A 20,961-nucleotide genomic window follows, 5' to 3' on the forward strand; every position below is an offset into this window, starting at 1 on the left:
TTTTTTTCATGCACAGTGTTTTAAAAAACAAACACATAGCAGTTGTTAATACTGGCTTTTATAAAACGTTTTTTGCTCCACAATAACAGATCACAGGTTACCAACATTACTGAAAGAAGAATATAATCTCCCAAGAAAACTTTTAACAAAGTATAAATTAATTGCACACATCACTGGTTTTGAAATGATCCACGAGGCATTTTCCAACAAACTAAAATCTGTGGTAAAAATGAAAAGCAGAAATGATCAGAAAGCGTTCCCGTTGTGAACCTGTCGAAGGCCACTTCCTCTTCTGCTGGAGGGTCCACTCAGTTCTCAGACTTTCAAGTGTAAGATGGAGAGCGAGCCCAGTGCAAAAAGTTCAAGTTCAAGAGAAAACCTTATAGGGAGGAATGACAATGGGGGGGAAAATTGAGTCAAAGGATTGTTTTCTTCAGTTTGTGGCCATCACTATCACATTAAAATGACTCGCAGATGATATTCTGTGTTTTTTTTGGTTTGTTTGGCAGGCGTTAATACAAACGGTGCAGGTCCAGTTGTTATTTTTGCATATCGCGTCAGTGCAAGTGGGCTGAGGGTAAACGAAAGGAAAGGGAAGGGTTTAGGTGGCTTCCTCCTGCACTGCACTTATTTTGAAATAAATAAGGAACCAATGCATCCAAAGGGAACATTTGGGTTTGTTTTATTCACAGGCTGACAGGCCCTATTTACAGAAGATGAAACGACCGTATATAGCCCTTGCTTGCGAATGCTGGAATGCACGCAGTTGTCAAAGGCATCTGTTAAGAGTCGATGAAGATTAAAACGGAAAAAAACTGAACCTGATATTCGCAGTCCATCTCTTTTTGTTCCTCAAATGATCTGATCTGTTTGGTCGTGTTCACGTCAAACTAATACAATAAAAAAAAAAAAAAAGAAATGGTCACACCGAGAGCCACTGCTGTAAAATTCATGATAGCCGAGAGGCGAGGAAGGAGTGGCTGGACGTGTGTATTACGCGTGTGTGTGTGTGTGTGTGGCAGCAGTGGCAGGAAAGCCATGAACAGCCTGCAGACACTGGCAACACAAACAGAAGCGCTCAGAGCTGCTCTCATTTCACTCCAGACGATTTGAGAGAAATACAAACGTCACTGCTTTGAAGGACGCAGCAAATCCAATCTAAAATGTGGATGGACACCTCCAAATATCAAAAATTCTATTTCCGTTCCTCTCTTGAACGTCCCGAGCTGTAATGGCGATGACCTGAGCGCAGCAGATAAGCCATGTCACTGTAAACACAAGGCTTTTTTTTGTTTTTTTTCACAGGATCCCATCGTTACAAACGCACTGCTCCATTAGGCTCCTTTTGGCGAAAAAGCACACGTTTTCGTCTCATACAAAAGCAAGCGGAAGTCAGCCTGCGGTTTGTATGCTTCGAGACAGTCATAGTTAGTTTGAAATAATTTCGACACGGGCTACAGGCCCTGCCTGGGGGCGACTAGCGCAAACTCCCGCAAAATGTTCCGTGCCACGTCCACTTTGTTCTGCGCGATCATCAGCGCTCGTTTTACGTCTTCAAATGAGTAGCCCTCCCCCATAAGCTTGGCGATCTTGGCGTCGACATTCTCCCGGGACGATTCGTGCGGTCTTCTGTGGATGTCTGGTGGGATGATCCTGGGAAGTGGCTTGGGAGGTCTCTCAGGTGCCCTGAAGCAATCTCCGGCCACTGTAAACAGGAAACAAAGAGCGTTTAGTCAAAATGGGCCATCGAGAGCGAATAGAAGCAGGCCGGCTAAAAAGACTCTGAACACATTAAAAACCCATTACAGGCTAATAATTAATAATTCATTGAGCGCATTCATCTTGATGGCTAATGGCTTCATTTAATAAACGTGCATGGCTATTATAAATTCAGAACAACACACTGAGCTCACAGCTGTTTTATCAGGATATAATGTGAATATTTTTGTCTCATTCTAGATAGGCTAGCAATGTTGTTGTTTTTTTTTTTTACTTAAGCTCAAACATTTGCTTTATAACAACACTTTTTCAGTTATTACCTGAGGTTGGCGGCAGTTGATCGTAGTCTTGCGGAGCCCTGAATGGCTTCTTCATGTTGTCTCCTGTTAGTCTCCGCACAGGGGGACTGGGAGCCGAGTTATTCAATGCGTCTATGAAAGTGTCTGTGAATCACACCAATGATTAGACACTAATTTAACCCAAATAAAGCAGTTCTTGTTATTTGTACAGCATTAATAGTGCATACAGCATTAGTAGTGAAATGTGGGATCGGTCTCACCAGGGCTGAGCAGGAAGTGTTCGTGTCCAGATGAGGGGCGGGCAGGTCTGGGGTAGGGTGAGGAGGAGGAGAGTTCTGTGAAACTGTTCCTGATGGGGGGAGGAGGAGGAGGCTGGGACGGAGGAAGAGAGTTGAACGGGTCTTCCATTGGAGATGCTAAGGAAACAGAGAAATCGAGTCTATGTGCCTCAGCAATCCCTCCTCTCACCAACAGATGGAGCTCAAATCTCATTCAGGCATGAAATAATCGCTCTCTCCATCTAAATGAATTGTTTACGCAATTGCTCGAACACATTTTATGAAAACACTGGACGCATTTTTGTTTCAAAGCAATTGAGAAAAAGAGTTATTCTATATTACCTATGAATTAAACTGAAAGACAATTCAATATACTCAAGAAACAAAGGTTTATGGAAGTGAAGGTGAATAAATGTTAGAAAAGAGGCACAAACACACCTTGTGCACATCACATAGATCTTAATTTAAACTAATAATAAGAATTAGCGCCTCAATAATTAATAATGACTGCATAATAGTTCGCAGCTCATTTTGTTTAAACTAGTGCAACAGTAAATGCAAAACACAAAGCAACAAAAAAAAAAAGACCAGATAATCAGGCAGCCAATCAGATAAAGGCGATGTGCCATTGGCTACCTTGAGGGGGCAGTAGAATGTCGTAGTCTGAGGGTGTCCTGTTGTTAAGGGGGCACTGTGTGGTGTGAGCCACACCTGAAATCAACGAACCAGAGTCAAACCCACCTGAGGGACACAACACAGAGTTATACTGACCAACAACTGGCCTCTGAGACTGCAACCAGCATTGGTCGCCACATAAAACAATGCATACTTTAGTCCCTGACGCTACAAACACACACAAACTCCCACAATCACACAAAAAAATGGCCACACAAAAAGTGAAGATGATAGATGGAATGTGTATGTGACTTAAATGTGTGTTCTCTCACCATGCTCTGGGGGTTTATGTTTCTTTACGTCTGTTGAGAGATCCGATGAGCCGTTTTCTACAGCCCTTTACGGAGAACAAACGCATGTAAATGTGGGCGGCACATTAAAACAGTCACTGTTTCACCATCATGTGTGTGCGTTTACCTGTTAGGGATGCGAAAGGGGATGCAGATGGGCGGTTGTGTGATGCAGACGGGATGTGATGAGGGGATCTGATACTCGTCCTCCACTCTGTCCGCCAGACTCCGGTGGCTTGTGAAGGGGTTGGTGTGTCTGTAGATCATAAAAAACACATGTCACAAGACGTAAAGGAACAAACGACACCACAGAGTCAGAACCACCCAATCCCATGATGCTTCAGGCATCAGATCGGCCACAGATCACACTGACACCATTCAGCCCGACATAGCATGTTGCTTTGCGGTCAGTAACTGATTCAGATTGTTTTTAGCATGTTGTTATGCAGATAATATAGGGATTAATCCCTATATTATCTGTTTTTCACCTGTTTTATCATAAATCTGATGACTGATGACGAAAAGTAAAAGCAGTTCTTTTGAAACATCATTTATGTATGTACCATGGAAAACCTGATACATACTTGAACAACTCCCTAGCTCCAAATATGAATTACTGCATTAGCAAATACTCAAATAAACCGCCTTCGGCAAGTGTGGAATAACCATATGTAAATATTTACATTGATGACAGCATTGTAACTGATGCTGCAGCACTCTTAGAAAACAGCTCTTTGACGGGAGACTTGGACGATGTTCTCCGCCTTCATGCTGACTCACTGAAATGAGCACTGGTCACTGTGAGATTAGACAGTTTAATCATGTAATGCGCTAACTAACAGGCTGGGCTGAAATAGGCAAATCCAGCCAATATTTAAACAGGGTGGAGAGAGGCTAGTTCTGGCTGAGATACGAAGGGTGGTCTTTCCGGCCCAAGTCTGGGCTGCTACCACGATGTGCCATTAGAGGGCACTTTAGACATTTCTTGTCCTTGTGACCATGAGGAGATTCACTAAAGAACTTTTTCGAATTGCTCCTTGTTTCCAAGACATCAAGACAGTGTTTATAGAAGTACATTTGCCAAGTCTTTAACTGAAGCCAACCATGGCAGTGTGAAAGCACCTGAGAGAGAGAGATGACAGGTTCACACTTTTTGTTTTCTTTGAGGAGTTGGAAAGTTGGTGCGTGTGCGTTTCTGTACAGTAAGTATGATGCTCATCACAAAGAACCCAGTGTGCCCTGAAGCCAGCAGAAAAGCCTTACTATCCTTACTAACAATACAATGATCTCAGCCTCTATAAACACATCACTGAGCTCTATGGACAGATACGCCACATATACACACAAGACTATTCTTCTGTGCTCTTAACAACAACCATTGTGGTTTCCAGAGCTTCTCGGTTTCATTTGTCAAAGCGGTGACAGAAACACGTTTTTTCTTGTAGCAGGAACTGCTGAGAAGAGCACAACAGTGTTGCATGAATGAAGCTATTAACATTGACAACCAAACCAATGACCAGGGCTAGGGTGCTATGGGTGATAGTCAGAGCATTGCTAAGCGTTTGCTAAGGTGTTTAGATTGTTTCTGTAACACTTTATCAACCGAATACTAAAAACAGCTCCTTAGCAATGTATTAACAATACTGAAAACACATGCTAAAACATGCTAAAAGCTCATCGGAAATCTACTCAAAATTTGCTATAGGTGCTAATGCTATGTGGTTACTATGACACTAATTTTTTTGACCTAATTTTATCCATTTGTAAAGTCCAATCACTTAGAAAATTAAGAGCAGACCTTTCCTGAACAACCAACATAATTTGAGGCACCATGTATCTGAGGCACTACAACACTACAAGTGAAGTGGTGAAGTTTACTGTGTTAATTAACCACTTCTTTTTATCTAATTATAATAATAATAACAACAAAAATTCAACACTCTGAGCGCAATATAAAGGAAAGAAAGAGCATAGGTGTTTGTGACAGAAGAGGATATATGGCTTGCAGACTGGTTCTGCTTAATTCCCTCAAAAGCCCCACAGGAAGTCCACAAGGGCTGGATCTATGTCTGTGAATGTGTGTGTGTGTGTGTGTGTCTGTGTGTGTGTGTGTGTGTGAATGCTTTTATGTTTGTTTAAAGAGCACATGCTCTCCGGATCCTGGTGCCTGGTGCATAATTGGTGCACATGTGTCCAAACTGCTGTATGTATGTGTGTGTGTGTGTGTTGTTTGATAGAGCTCTAGAGATATACAGAATGATGCATGTGCACTTGATCCCTGGATCACATTAACACATTCAGCAAATCCACATGATCTTTTTGTCTTGTCACCACAAAAAATCATTTGTTTGAAAAAGCAATAACTCAGTCATGGAACATTGAGAGAGCAGCTCAATAAGCAAAGCAGGAAAAGATGCTCTGGATCGGCGTCAAGAGAAGTCCACGGAAAAAAAATGCATTGCTTGAGAGCGACAAACAGGTGATTGTTTGGTGAGGCTCACTTCAGAATGAACAAACATTCAGCAGCTTTACAGTGATTGCAGGGCTCCAGGGATGGGAGTGGTACGTGTGTGTGTGTGTGTGTGTGCGCGTGTGTGTGAGACGCTTACCTCTGGTTGTGGTCCACAAGGGGAGGGGAGTGACGCAGAGGGGGGATGTCATACTCATCACCAGGTAACAGACCGTTGACGAAAGACTGCAGAGAAATGCATGCACACAAACAAGCAATGTTAAAATAATACAACCAAGCCATTTTTGATAACACTCTTATACATTTAGTTATCAATAAGCAACCAGTCATACAGATACAGAAAATATAAATATGGGACAGAATGAACAGATCCAAAGTGAGTCAATACAGTATCCATTTATACAGATCAATAGTGGAGGGAAAGAGTATATGGATGGATGGATTGATAATTAATTTATGTCTGAAACAATGTAATATTGTAAATATACTATACTGGTCAATCCTAATAAATAAACAGATTAAAGAAAGTGAGAGAAAAAAAATGGAGAAATGGAGAAATGTCTGATGTCTGAGTGTTTATTTCAGAGATCAAGAGCAGCGTGTGATGCTTCAGGCGGGGGGCTGAACAGAGCTTGTGACGGGAGAACAGGGGCCAAGCTCTCTGTGCCCACACTGTGACTCTAAATTAATCCATATAGTGACATGCCAACCCGGGACAGAGAGAAAGAGAATTTTACAGTCAATTGGTGGTTAAATATAACTGCATGTTGCAAACCTTAGTAAAACAAAAGGATCAAAAAGATCAACATGCACTTCAAACAACCCAGAACATCTCAGAGACGTTCTTTCATTTGCAAGAAGTCTTTAATAAGAGACCTGCTACAGTTTTGCAACCAACTATTTAACTCTTTTCAATCCCCTTTCATAGAACACATTTAGTTAAAGCATAATCTATAAACTCTCAGTGAGCCATGAATATGTGTGTATGTATTTTGCATTTTGGTGCATTAACCTGGATATATGCAAAAACACATGGTGGGGTTGGAGGGCAACTGCTGTAATCATGAAAGGAGCTGAATGCTTTTTAAATACCTCTTTTTTGTAATGCCAGGGCTCGAAGCACTACAAACAGCCGAATTTCACAGCCTTGCTTTACTGCGAAAATATCGTCACTGTTGCTTAGTAACAGCCATGAGCAAAAAGTGAATATTTATGGCTTATATTAGGCATGTAAGGGCTTGTGAATGAGTACAGAAGGTTCTAGGTGATTTCAAAGCACAATGTCCGGTTATTCTTCTGCTCTTATCTCATGTTCTCGACTCTGCTTATCAAAGAAGGACATTCCAACCCTAATATAAAGTGTCGCTCCCCAAAATGAGCTTGTGAACATGATCCACATGATACAGAAGGAATGTGTGTGCATTCCTAACCTTGCTACACTCTGACTGCGTGTTCAGTCTGTGGCTGGTTCGGTTTAATCCCAAGTCTGCACCGGAGCAGCTGAGGGGTCTTCCGTTGATGTGCACAGGGGCAGCGTGGGCGAGTTTGGGGGAGCGGTCAGCAGCAGATGTCCTGCAATCTGACAAAGCAGTGCTGTCTATGGGACTCCAGGCCTCCAGGGGCGCTCTGGGGTCCCTCGGGAGGCCAGATGAAGGGGTGACAAGCCAAGCGGCCCTGCCGTCTTGAGGGATATGAGGTGGGCGTTCTGGTGGAGGTGGGGGAGGAGGGTCTCTTTGTGGAGGTGGAGGGGCAGGAAGGGGTTTATCCTGTTTTCTGGACAAGCCTGGAGATGACTGCAAAGCGAAAAGAGAAATTTGGAACATATGGAAATTAAATGAAGACAAATCTAAAAATGTATTGCTATCTAAAACAAAAGATACCTTGGGTGAACTTGTGGGACTAGGAATGAGATCACGGCGGGGCGGTACGGGTGGAATGTTCAAGTGTGGACCCATATGATCTGCAGTGGCTTTCCGGCGTTCACACACAGGGGATGAGTTCGGAGACATTATCGGCGAGTTCTGGATCTCCATGGACTACGCAAAGAAACAGAGAAACACTGATGATGATTTATGTAATATTTAGGAGCACTTGCAAAGATGAGCATCATTATTATTGTTCATTTATAGGGGTTGTTCATACCTGTAAGTTTAGAATTTGGAGCATAACTTATAATGCATTTTGCTTTTACTTTTCTATAAGAAATAAAATGACCAAAAAAGTCTTACACTGAACTTGAGCCACTGGGGCAATCAGAAAATAAATCAGCTAGAGCACTGGTTCTCTATCTTCTTGACTCCAAAATTATTATTATCATTATTTATTTGTACTTTTTTTTTTTTACTCACAAACAGCAATTTCTACCTGCTTTTATGAGCTTGTCATAACTAGAGAATTTTATATTAATTACAGAAATGTTCATGACCTTTTAATCTTTTATTAAAATATTTTATTATAAACTAAAATAAAGTTTCTTCAATCTATACACATTTTCCAAAACAATGGAAATTCGGGTTCTTAAAAAAGTTTTTGAGAGAACAAATTAAAACAAATAATATTGGCATCTGATTAAGCTTAAATTAAAGCTTGATCTTTCTCATTTTAAATCATATTAAGCCATCTTAAACCCTTTTTGGAAATTTGCTGATGCCCCTAGTGGGTTTCAGTCCCTTGGTTGAGAACCACAGACCTATAAAAGCCTAATAACCACCAAGAACACTCTAGCAACCAGATAAAAACACTCAAATCACATTAGCGACCACCTTGCAACAGCTTGACAGTCATCCACAACATCCCAAAATCATGCTTATGTTTTACAGAATCAAACAGTTTAAGTCAGTGCAATACAGAAACACTCAATGTTGCACAGGTCTTGGTCTTGACTAAAATAAAATGCTTTTTAACAAACAAGACAACAAGAAGAACAATGACAAACTCATAATTACCCATCATAATGATTGCATACATAGTTATCCTAATGGCCTATTACCTCCATGAATTGCTTTGGGCAGGTTATGGTGTTCAACTTCCTAATTAACTAATAGCATCATTAGCATATCCATAACCAGAGCAATTGCAGCTGGCCAGCATATGTCCATAGTGCAGAAAAATATTTCCAGAGTGGAAAGAGCTGCTAATTCAATTTTCTATGAAACAGTACAGGAAATGAAAGGTGAATAATGTGCACTTCATACACTAACACTACACTTAGTACAAACTAGTTCTCACCCACCAGGAGGCCAATATCTTCTACAAGTTCTCTTGCAAGGGCATTATGAGGAGAGGAAATAATATATATCTTGCATTTCTATTCAAAAACATTCCTGCCAGAAGGTGCCCTCTATTGCTCTCCAAGCTCTACCATTTAATGGATCTACTCAGTGGAGCTGCGGAGGTTGTGTCCGCGTGAGGCAGGTTCCAACAGGTTTCTTTTTCTAATAAAAGAGACTGACATTTAGAGAGCGGGAGGCTCTTGCACCTATATAAAAACTCTAGAAATAAAGGAGATGGTAGTAGAATGACAACAGTGATGAATGAAGTCTCCTCTACAAAGCAGATTTGGGCAAAAACAAACTTCTGCATACTTGTAAACATAGAGCAATATGATTAATTCAAAATGAAATGCATTTGCAACCAATTTTGTTTACAAAACATGACATTTCAGAGTGAAACAATACAACAAAGTAGGTCTGGAGTTGATTTTATCCATCCTTATTTGACTGGGTCTTGAAAAGTTGGCATTACATACAAGAATGAACGGGACTGAAAAATAAAAGGGCTTGGTGACATCATCCAAAAAAAGGAAGTTGTTTATATAAAATATAATATTATATAAAATATATGAATTTAAATTGTAATCATATTTACAATATTACTGTTATTACTGTATTTTTTGATCAAATAAATGCAGCATTGAGCTTTATTTAAAAAAAAAAAAACACATCAACCCAAAAGTATGTAATGGTAAGCAATAGGGTCGATTTAGAAGACATTGAAAATGTCGTGGATATTTTACCTTCTTGATATGATCTATAACCAACGATTCCTCTTTGTCATCATCATCATCCAGGTCCAGCATGGGGGAGTTGAAGTGGTCCAGGAAGTAGCACTTGCCCCCTACGTTGCGTGGGTCAAACGGATCAACAATAATGGGCTCAGTTCCTTTGATCTCACAGCGACAGAACGGGCAGCCCTGACCATCCGAATCCTGCAGACAAGAGTCGAGGACACACTGAGTGAACTTTAAAATACTAGCACATACTTATTACACACACAAAAAATGGTTGAAGTCCAAAAAACCGCCCCACAAGCACACACACAGAGCATAGTACCTCCGGTGATCTCTACCCCAATGGTTCTGGGCTGCTTATTTGTATAGTGCTGTAAACACTGACAGACTGTTGTGGAAATATGCCTCGGCCATGAGGAAGCTCTTTACTGGCAGGATCTGAAGAGCCATGCTTGATTACAAACAGCTGGAACGCACATGTTACCCCCTCAAGCAGAGTACTGAATTTTTCTTTTTCGATTTAGAAAACAGCAGAGTAAGACAGACACACATGCAGGCAGGCAAGTTTGTCCTGTTGCATGGCTCAATACGGCCTGGAGACAGCTTACACATGGCAAAATTAAAAACAATCATCTTTCACTTCCTTCATTAAACTCAGAGAATCAAAGTGTGTCGATATTGGCAAGAACAAAAGATGATCGTGGCTGCCATCTGGTTGAGGGGTCGTTGAAGACATCAAAGCGTCTTTTGAAAGCTAATCCTAATTAAAGCCCTTAAACAGAGGAAAAAGAAACACACCCCAACTGACTCGGCATAAAACAAGGCTATTCAAAACGATAGAGAGATTTCGAAAGAAATCTAGTCACCATCCAGACTTCACTGCTTTGTGTGTTCGTAAACTTGCCAGAAAAATAGCTATGAATATTAATGCCTCTGCCAGCTAGGAGGTGAGACTACACTTCTCTGGGCTCTCAACCGGTTCAATGGTTTATTTAACGGTCAGGTTCCTTTTATAGGCATGTGAAAGGTTAAAAGAGAAGCCACTTTGGCTGTTCTAGAAAGTGAGAGGGTGAGCAACAGCAGGAGAGATTCAAAAAAGACACACAGCACTAATATTATGTCTCTTGTTGTCCCAAGACAACTTTTAAATGTCATTTTAGATCTATTTTAATATAGTGAGAGTTCATTAATAATTCTGTAATGAAGCAGATATGACACCCTTTTTCACACATTCTCATACTTAAATGTAGCACAGACGCAAGTAAACACTTGCATCTAAACTTAAAGTAGCACATAGAAACTGTTTCACCAACATTTGACAAGCAGAAAGTCTACAGATAACTTTTCTTAATTTTGAGTTGCATGTCTACAGTTTTGTATTAGACATTTTTCAGATAAACCTTATCAATATTTTATTCTGAAATGATTTGTTTGAAAAATAAGTTTGTTCTATATTTCTATTTAAAATTAATGGCAAGTTGGTTTGGCATTTTCTTATTTAAAAGGCAGTGACATTCATACATTTGTAAGCGTCAAAATATTTTTTTAGGGGCCATTGTATTGTTTTGATGAAGTGCTCTTCTGATTCAATTACCTTGAGCACTTCACTTCAATTTTGGTCAATAAGCAAAAATCTGTTCTTCAGCCTCTCAGAAATTCAGAAGGTTGCAGATCCATTTGCAGCAGAGTGTAAAATACTTCGACCAAACAAACAAAAATCACGGAACACTACAATAATTCTGCTTCTTTCTCAAACTGTTGAGGACATTATTGGAGTCAGAAAGAAGGAATGGAATCAATGGATTCAATCCTGCTTCTCCTACATTAGCATCAAGGTTCAAATCAGAAATATGATTGGATCCGCTTGAGTAAGTGTACTTTCCTTAATAACAAGAAAAGCAGCATGCATCTGGCTGAAGCATCCGAGTTTAGCTGACCCAACTGAGGCCCTGAAATATTTATCATAAGAGAAGCTCCGATGCTCAGACAACTGTCTGGATTTGGACATTTCTGGCAATTCAGAAGATACTTAAATTGTAAACATAAACACAATTCACCTCACATGTCTTTCATCACCCATGTAACCATACTCGATCACAATCATACACTCACACACAGAAACACACACCCAGAGGATAAATGCAAGCAGAAGGGACACATTTGCCTTTCTTTCACCTGCTCGCTGGGGTGACACTAGCATTTGTGATCAGGACAAACGCAAGGACAACGTAGAGACAGATTACCTGCTGTTCGTTCTAATAAGTCCTGATAGCGCTCAGTATTCAGGTCATAGCATGCCATTAATGCACTTCTAACTAAATCTATCAGCCGAGCACTGGGCATCATTTTTATTTATTTATTTTAATTAGTGTACTGAATTAATAAGTGACAACAGTCCCATCGAAGGCATGCTTAAGATGAAATATTAGATTAAATGTTTGAAGAAATAAAAGAAAATTCACTTTTAGGAGAATTTTTAAATTTTCTGTAATTTTCAAATCAAGGTAATTTCAATTTCAATGTCAGATTATGCAAAAGTGTGAAAACATTAATTTTGTGTAATTACAACCCAAAAAATTCCAGCTTTGAATTTTGTGGAAAAGGAGATTGGCATTTCATACACACACAGTTGGACATTAATAGTTTACAAATTATTAACACTAGTGAAGTATAAAACATCTTTAGACATACCTGCCATGATGTCAAACAGGAAGTGCACATGAGGTGACCACATGGCTCTATCTTAACATCTTTATCATTTTCGGCACAGATCTTACACAGCTGAAACGTGGAGCCCATCTCACAGTACAACTCGTACTGCTCCTAAAAAGACAGAAAAAAATTTAGATGAAAAAGATAATATACAAAAACTGACATCTAGCCTATCCAAACGTTCATCGGTTACTAACCTGTGTGACCTTAATGTGGTCGTGTGGGGTGGGTTCACACAGACCTGTGAGATCTGGGTTATAACTGCGCCCATCTGGAAACAGATAACTACAGATGGAGAGAAAGACAGCAGAAAGAGAACGAGGTTAAGAGTCTTGTCCTCATGTGCAACTGGCTGTGTTGCATCTCCATTAGCAGTGCTGTGAAAGTGGGCCACCTCCCCAGCCCATCCAATCACAGCCAGTGTCTGAACCGCTACACTTACAGCATGGATCAAACCTCTCGGCTGGGGCGATCAGATGAGAGAGAGAGCGAGTGAGCGAGAGAGAGAGAGAGACAGAGAGAGAGAGACATCCAGACAAAATCTGCAGGGTTTTTTTTCTGCATTTTCTGTGTTGGATAGAATTCAGCAGAATAGTTAAATGTGTTAAATAGAGCTGACAGCAGTTGATGACTGAAAGTATAATCAAAATATATTTAAAATAAAAAACTACAGAATGCAAACAAATTAAATGAAAGGTGTTCAACTTCTGTAGAAATAAGTTTCTTGTGTGCACCCTGTGTCAGGGTCCATTAACAATATTACAGTGTCCTTTTTGTGTGAAGAAAACAGAGTTGTGCAGGCATATCAGATTCATTATCTAAACGGAATTTCGGAGACCATGGTACAGCTCAGATGGTGTGAGATTTGCATGTAGGGCTGGGCCGGGTAGTCAGAGCCACAAAACCAGTGATGTGAAGTGGTTCAGACACAGCTGACACAGCAACAGTGACAGCTACATGCAGCTAAACCAGCAAATGATGCCATATACAGACATGCCACTAAGACACCTGCCAACAAAGAGAAAGGGGTGAACAGTGTGTCTGTCTGTCTGTCTGTGTGTGTGTGTTTGTTTGTTTGTTTACAAGAAAGACTGACAATTTATCAGAACATATTAAGCAGATAGGGTGCTTCACAGAAGAACGAATGGAGCTGATTCCAGGAAAATGGGACAAAATTAGCAGATCTGGACACAGGGGCGCCAGAACCCTGTCTTTGGCCTATTCAATCAAACTTAGTCAGCTAATATTAAAATATGCACCACTGCTGGCTCAGATGCAGGAAATAATGACTTATACAGTATGCATGTATAAAAAAGCCAATCAATGCTTCACTTAATAAAATTAAAAAGCAAAGTGGTGCTAAACCTACAAACTGCACTTTTACGGTTTACTGCACAGCTTTACCATTGTGAATTCAATTACAGAAGAAAATTCATGTAAAGAGAAAATCATTTACAATCATTAAAAGAATGGAAACATTTTACAGTCCTTGATCTTCATTCCTGGTACTTCTACTTCAGATATAGATTAATCGTTCAATATAATTAAGTCAAATGTATTTGTACAGCACTTTTCATAATAAACATGGTTTCAAAGAAACTTTACATTTAAACATGAATTTATTATTTATAATATCGTAATAGGACCAAGTATTATAATTGCATCAAGCAGATCAGAGCTAAATGATAATATAATTTACAATTTGTGATGATGCAAGCAATCAAGCAGTTGAGATTTCATATACAGCATCTATTGGCATACACAGGTATACTGTGTGTATGAGAATAAAGTTGGACATACTTATTCATCCAAATCTATATAAAGAGCTGGGCGAGATTATAGTTACATTTTGCAATGCAATATATTGCTTTATGCAAGTGTACTATATGTATGCAGATAAAGTTGGGTAAAACTTTAAAAGGTCACATAAAAACATCTGATAAAATGTTAACCCACTCGTCTAAAGCCCCCTTGTCTAGTTCAAACACACTAAAAAAGTGTAATGTGAAGCTTTGAAAGAGAACAGGAGTAAAGCTTGTAATTGAGACAGCGGGCACTTAGTAAATCTGAATGGTTTAGTTAAAGAGTTTGATGATGGAGAGAAGAGGAAGGACTGGGACTGGAAATCCAAATGGCCAAATGGGCACCATGGCTCAACATGCAGCAGCCACTAGGCCAAAGCTCTGATGTTTATTGAATAGTTTAATCTGTCTGAGGTACTCACAAGCCTTCTCTGCATCCATCGATGAGTGCCTGGAACAGCGGCTTGTTATGTGGGATGGTCTGCAGGATGTTGCCGTCACTGGTGACATAGCCAATGGCCCACTGTCCTAACCTCGTACAACTCAGTCTGAAGATATAGCTGGAAGCAAGAGAGAGAAATCAACTGTAAAAAAAAAAAAAAAAACAAACATACTGCATACCAAAACAGCTGACACACAATATAAGCACGAATGAGGTTATGTAAATAGAACACTTGGGTGCTTATCGTTTGCATGAAAGCAGCAGGCTTGGGTCGATTATATTAAAGAAAACATTTATTTGGCTAGTAAAAAAAAAAAAGTTTTGATATCTTAACAGAAATTATAAAATAATCAAAGGCTAGGAAAAACAATGGCGAGAAAACAGCCATATGGATGACATTTACTTCAACATGCCACTTTACTAAGAAATGTCAAAGGAAAAGGAAATGAAAAGCACATTTTTGGAGATATTCAAAGACGTCTCTTGGTTATGCAACTGCTGAACAACAAATTCAGCCAGATTAAGAGACTAGCTGGTACCAGACTGAACCTTTCCATTCAATATCCCACAACATCAGGGTGGCACAGGCTGGCACTCAAGCAGGAAAAAGGGAGAAAAAATGTGTCTGGCGAAGTAAAGGTTGACATTTCTCAGCAGGAGGTGGAAAAGTTTATACATATGTCTTGCAGAATTTGATTTGCAATGATAAATGCTACTTCCTCATGTGGTGTCACAAACATCACAAATGTGCGAATGAGATGAATCAGACAAAGGTTAGCACTACCAGGCCAGAATAAGAACATCTGATGAGGTAAATGCAACACTTCGGCAAAAGAGACAATTTTCCATGCTTGAGCCACTTTTCCAGAAATCAGACCGCACACACTGATCCACCACAGGAGAAGGTCAAGGCCTGATGTACTATAAGGGATTGTTGCAGGATTTCTTGATTACATTAGAGTTATTTCTAATGCAGCTGCTGGGGATGAATGGAGCTCTCTGTGTTAAATGTGATTAATCCCATAATGCTCCACTGTGCTGCTTTCACACTGGACATGGAGCTTTTCATGCACAGGGAAAAAAATCATACAGCCTCGACACTAGCTCTCGTTAACACTCTTTCAGCTCAACTCTCTGTCAGTCATTCTTTCTCCTCTCTCTTTTGTTTAATATGACAGCTGCTCCAGTGTACCATTGGCATAATATATCATTTGACACTTTTTATTTATAGGCTAGGCAAATGCAGTACCTACACCAACACTGAAAAAAGAATTGGCTTTTTACTTCTGAACATAGAAGCCGCTCTATCACAGGACAGATCATAATAAAATTTTGAAACAACGTCAATCCTAACAGAATGAATGGGGACCAAAGCTTTGAATAATAATAAAAAAAAGATATTTAAAAAATAATTCTGAAGTCAAATGATTTTCTTGTTGGGGAAAATTCGAATAATTTTCACTGAAATTTTCTCCTGCAGTGAGCTGTTAACCATTGATATATGGCAGTATATTTGTCAACCGTAACAGATTTTTTAATTGTGTATACCGTGACATGTAAATAAGTGGGCGTGGTTAACTCACAAGCAGCACGAGTGAGACGGAGATGGTGCCATTTGTCAAAGAAAAATGGAGAAAGATGAACAGTTAGATCAGGAGGATCCGATCCACAAAATATTAAATTTTCAAAAGGGTTGTTAATAACGTGATATTGTAGGAACAAATGTGTCAACAGTTAATGTGTCAACTTTATGCAGATTTCCAGAGTAACTATATAACTATCGTGAAGTGTATTGTTACAGTGATAAAAATTAGTCATAACAGAATTTTGGTCATACCGCCCACCCCTAACTGACATTACCAAACTCAAGAACAGAATCGGTTCAATTAATTTACAATGATTTTGAGAACTGGATCAAGCAATACTCATGAACATACCAAGACCAATGAAACAGAAATCAAGGTTTTCAGTGAATATTGACTTCAATTTCTGCATGTTCATCACACAAACCTATCATATGACTTCAGAAAACTTCCAGATATCAGTTTTTGTTTCCTGGCATAATTCAGCTTCCCTCGGCTGGTTATTCTGCCCTGTGGAACGGGGCAGACAGGTTCTGGTAGGCGGAGAGCACAATATGGATGTCTAGAGAGAAGAAACTGGGAAACGATTGTCATGGACAACAAACCAAGTCACCAGCACCCTCAGATTCATCACACACAAACACACACACACACACAGATCATAAAAAGCTCTGGGCTGCTGTGACCACTGAGACAGCGACTGTGTGTTTCCGCACTAATGAGCCCTTGCCTCTCGTGCCACACTGCCCTGATATAAACAGACATGAATATGACATCTGGCTTGTCAAAAGCTTGATTTTGCCAGGTGACGGTTACGGGTAGATGCTCAGCATGAAACACATATAGCGTCCTAGGGTGCAGCCATGACCTTCTCTCCACACACACACACACAGCTGCTGCTCCTCTTCAGTAGACTGGTATTTGCATACAGTTCTGCTCGACCACCCACCGTCCTCGACTTGCTTCTGTTTGTTCAGCCACATCTCTCCAACCCACATCAGCCCTTTAAAACGGCCCATCTCAAACAGTGGGAATCCTTTCCCATAAAGTTTTTTTTTTATTTTATGGCCTCGCTATTATCTTGCTGTAGCATTAAACGACTGTAACCAGTGTGTAATCGTGCCTGCCGTCTGGCTCTGGACCTCGGAGTCGTTTTGGTGCAGATGTGATGCTATTTCTCTAATCAGCTAATCCAAACAGACTGGATTTAACTACCCCTGTCTCCCTGCGGCACTGTCCCGCATCCTTAGCGTACTGGTACCGTACAATCTAGGTTCATTTCCAGGTTACACTGATCTTAGATGTCAGACCAGTGCCTGCGAAATGACAAACAAGAGTCGGAGAGGAGTAAACAGACAAAGAGCCTCCTGTAATAAGCTAACTGGAGAAAAACAGCTGGTTGGGCTGGCGCACGACGCAGCAGATGGTACGTCTATTACAGCCATCCAGTTACACACAGACTAGTCTGTACCTGCCAGGTTTGTTGATGTACTTCTGCAGACGTGCCTTTACTTCATCATAAGTCAGAAAGGCCATGTAGCCTGGGTGCGTGACTGCCAGGAAATTCCAGTTCCTCAGGATTGAGCCCCACGGCTACAGGAAAGAGAAAAGAATTAGAGAGAAAGGTAGTGGTTTTAGGATGCCTGTAATCTGGAGTGTGCCAGCATACAGTGCACTGCATTTTTACAACCTTTCAGACGAATAAATCAACAAAGCTGTGACACACCAACTAAACTAGATACACAACTGATCTTTGAAGCTGGATTTACAACAATCCCACAAAAAAATCCCAACACTTAAAAGTCACAGATAAAAATGCCTGATTGTTGCACACTTTTCATAGTAAACATATAACAAATATAAGATAAAAAAGGATTTGATATTATACAAATGCATTATATAATTATAATTACATTATTTTAGCAATATTTATTTTAAAGAACAGCACAGACATGTTTCAAATTAAACATTTAGCAAAAAAATGTGTTTTAAATTATAAAAATAATAAATGTGCTATTCAAAATGTCGACAAAAGCATTTGGAGACCTACATCATTAGTTAAAAATGAATGAATTTAAGAAAAAAAAAAAATTTATATATATATAATATATATATATATATATATATATTAAACCATGTGCAATTTATTTTGATAAAACAAGTATTTGGAAACTTTCTGGTTGTCAGAGGTTCATCGAACATGATTATAGTTAATACACAATGGTAATGGGGAAGTGGCTTTTATCCATTAAAAATAAAAAAGGGAAGTTACTGTAGTTCTAAGAAAATGTTGACCATAATTTATTTACAGATGCTGTCTGATTTGAATTTCATTTTCTAATGAAGGGTTTGGTGATTCTAAGGACTCCCAAATATAATGACGATAATGAATATCATAAAACTAGCTTTTATACTCTCACTGCAATAAAGCCATATGATTGAGAAACATTTACTTTTTATTAAGTTTATTTCCAAATATTTCTTAAGGTTAACACGCATTTATTCTGACAGCCCTACAAACCAATATGATCACAAATTTTCTGCAAACCTCCTAGTACCTTTTACTGGCTCATGGACTGCAATTTGAAAACCTCTGACTTAATACAATGACATTTAAGAGTAACTTAAAGAGCTTAGACTTTTTTGTACATTTTTAAACTCATCTTGACATATCAGAATTAAGTGGAAAAACAGCTTGGACTTGGATACTGTAGGGGAAAAAGGTTTATGCTGTTTTCCCCGTGCAAGCATAACCAATCCAGACTTAAGCAATTCCAAAAAATCTGCAGCAGAGCAACAGAGAGACAGAGTTTTGGATGAGTAGGGTGTAGTTTTGTAAGGTAGCGGGGGTCGAGTGTTGTGATTCAGCCGAGGAAAGTCACATGATAATTAGAAGCATGGCTAATTGCTCACCGATTGACTCACATGAATAAACAAATTCACAGTAATGAAATGATGTGGGTTCTTCCAGCACATTTCTGGGAATTTTTGTATTTTTTGCACCAAGGACTCGAGTAGGTAGACAAAAAAGTAGGTGTTTTCTAGCCGATACGTAATAAGGTTTGTGCAAGCACAGGTTTGTAAGCATGTGTGTTGTGGTTAAGGATGAGGTGTGTTTTTCTAACTACGGGATTCCTCTGCGTAAAACAAACCTCCCACTCAACACTCATTCGCTGAGGTGATCCCCAGTGTTAGCGCTATTTTCCATCAGACGTGATGACTACAAAACATTGTGACGTTTTTGATGTTTTCAATTTAAATGTGGTTATCTGTGAGACATCTGTGTACAAGGTTTCTCCTCAGAATGAGTAGATCGACACATGCTGGAGTGAGAGAAAAACAGGGGTGATCCTGTATCGCTTTCGTTATTACGATTAGCTGTTTTTAGAAAGTAGCTGACATTTAAATGTTAGCTTGTAATAAGCCGATTTAATACATGTTTGCATTGGTGAGAATTCGAGAGAGAAAAATAGTCTTAAGTGGAGCTGTGGGAGGTGAGGGATTTAGGGGTTACCTGGAAAAGACGTGTAAAGATGTCGAACTCAAAGACGGAGATGTAGTCGTTGCAGGTGAGGTCGATGGTGGATTTCAGAGCCATGGCCTCCAACCCGGAGCTGATGGGGTGCACGTCGTGAAGGCACTGCCGGAACATTCTCCATGGCACTATTGTTCTGGAATCACACGAGCACAGACAAATGCACACTGGGATTAGACTTCTCGAAATACATCCAAAAGCTTTGGGCTGTAAACATGAACTGAATCCGCCATCAAATCCTTCAGTCACTCGCCTGTGAAATTGAATGTAGAAAATGTGTTTGCCAGGTCACTGCTACAGTATTTGTGATGTGGTTGCCAGGGTGTTCTGGATGGTTGTTAGTGTGTTGCTAATAGCTAATTTAGGGGAAGCATTAAAATAATCCGGTGAATGCACTTAAAGGGATAGTTCACCCAAAAATCATAATTATGTCATTAATAACTCACCCTCATGTCGTTCCAAACCCATAAGACCTCCGTTTATCTTCGGAACACAGTTTAAGATATTTTAGATTTAGTCCGAGAGCTCTCAGTCCCTCCATTGAAACTGTGTGTACGGTATACTGTCCATGTCCAGAAAGGTAAGAAAAACATCATCAAAGTAGTCCATCTGACATCAGAGGGTCAGTTAGAATATTTTGTAGCATCGAAAATACATTTTGGTCCAAAAATAGCAAAAACTATGAACTTTATTCAGCATTGTCTTCTCTTCCGGGTCTGTTGTGAGAGAGAGTTTAAAACAAAGCAGTTTGTCATTGTTTGTTTGCTCGGCTCTGTGTTCATCTTCAGTTCTCTCTTCACAGCAGTTCAGTCAGTGTACTGTTTGAGTGCATGAATTACTCTGGGATATTGGTTTGTTTGAACTCAGAGGGAGTGTCAGCCACATTAAACCAGTTAACATCTTAAGTCATTTGTGGATTAATGCTTATTGGAGACGCAAACCATTTAAAATGATTCAGTTCCATTTGGTGAACTGGTTCAAAAAGATCTGGTTACATTGAATGATTCGTTCGCGAACTGGATATCACAAACTGCTTTGATTTGAACTCTCTCTCACACAGACATGGAAGAGAAGACAATGCTGAATAAAGTCGTAGTTTTTGCTATTTTTGGACCAAAAGGTATTTTCAATGCTTCAAAATATTCTA

The 20,961-nt window shown here is 39.7% G+C and overlaps 1 protein-coding gene across 2 annotated transcripts in view; it reads right to left on the reverse strand.

Annotated features, from left to right (window-relative positions):
* Nucleotides 1-40: 40 nt before the first annotated feature.
* LOC128021131 (E3 ubiquitin-protein ligase CBL-B) overlaps nt 41-20,961 on the reverse strand; it is a 55,346-nt gene continuing 34,425 nt past the window's right edge. The window contains exons 5-19 of one of the 2 annotated variants that reach the window (XM_052608105.1): nt 19,794-19,950; nt 17,751-17,872; nt 14,677-14,814; nt 12,650-12,737; nt 12,432-12,563; nt 9,747-9,938; nt 7,612-7,767; nt 7,162-7,524; nt 5,871-5,956; nt 3,389-3,517; nt 3,244-3,308; nt 2,933-3,037; nt 2,279-2,434; nt 2,040-2,162; nt 41-1,705 (exon numbers count right to left, since the gene is read on the reverse strand). In XM_052608105.1, the coding sequence (XP_052464065.1) occupies nt 1,455-1,705; nt 2,040-2,162; nt 2,279-2,434; nt 2,933-3,037; nt 3,244-3,308; nt 3,389-3,517; nt 5,871-5,956; nt 7,162-7,524; nt 7,612-7,767; nt 9,747-9,938; nt 12,432-12,563; nt 12,650-12,737; nt 14,677-14,814; nt 17,751-17,872; nt 19,794-19,950 (2,263 nt within the window). In that variant the 3' untranslated portion in view covers nt 41-1,454. The remainder of the gene's footprint in view (nt 1,706-2,039; nt 2,163-2,278; nt 2,435-2,932; nt 3,038-3,243; nt 3,309-3,388; nt 3,518-5,870; nt 5,957-7,161; nt 7,525-7,611; nt 7,768-9,746; nt 9,939-12,431; nt 12,564-12,649; nt 12,738-14,676; nt 14,815-17,750; nt 17,873-19,793; nt 19,951-20,961) is intronic. The other variant, XM_052608106.1, reaches the window with a different exon arrangement.

The sequence above is a fragment of the Carassius gibelio genome, chromosome A10, assembly GCF_023724105.1.
Source record: "Carassius gibelio isolate Cgi1373 ecotype wild population from Czech Republic chromosome A10, carGib1.2-hapl.c, whole genome shotgun sequence".
Classification (NCBI taxonomy): Eukaryota; Metazoa; Chordata; class Actinopteri; order Cypriniformes; family Cyprinidae; genus Carassius; species Carassius gibelio.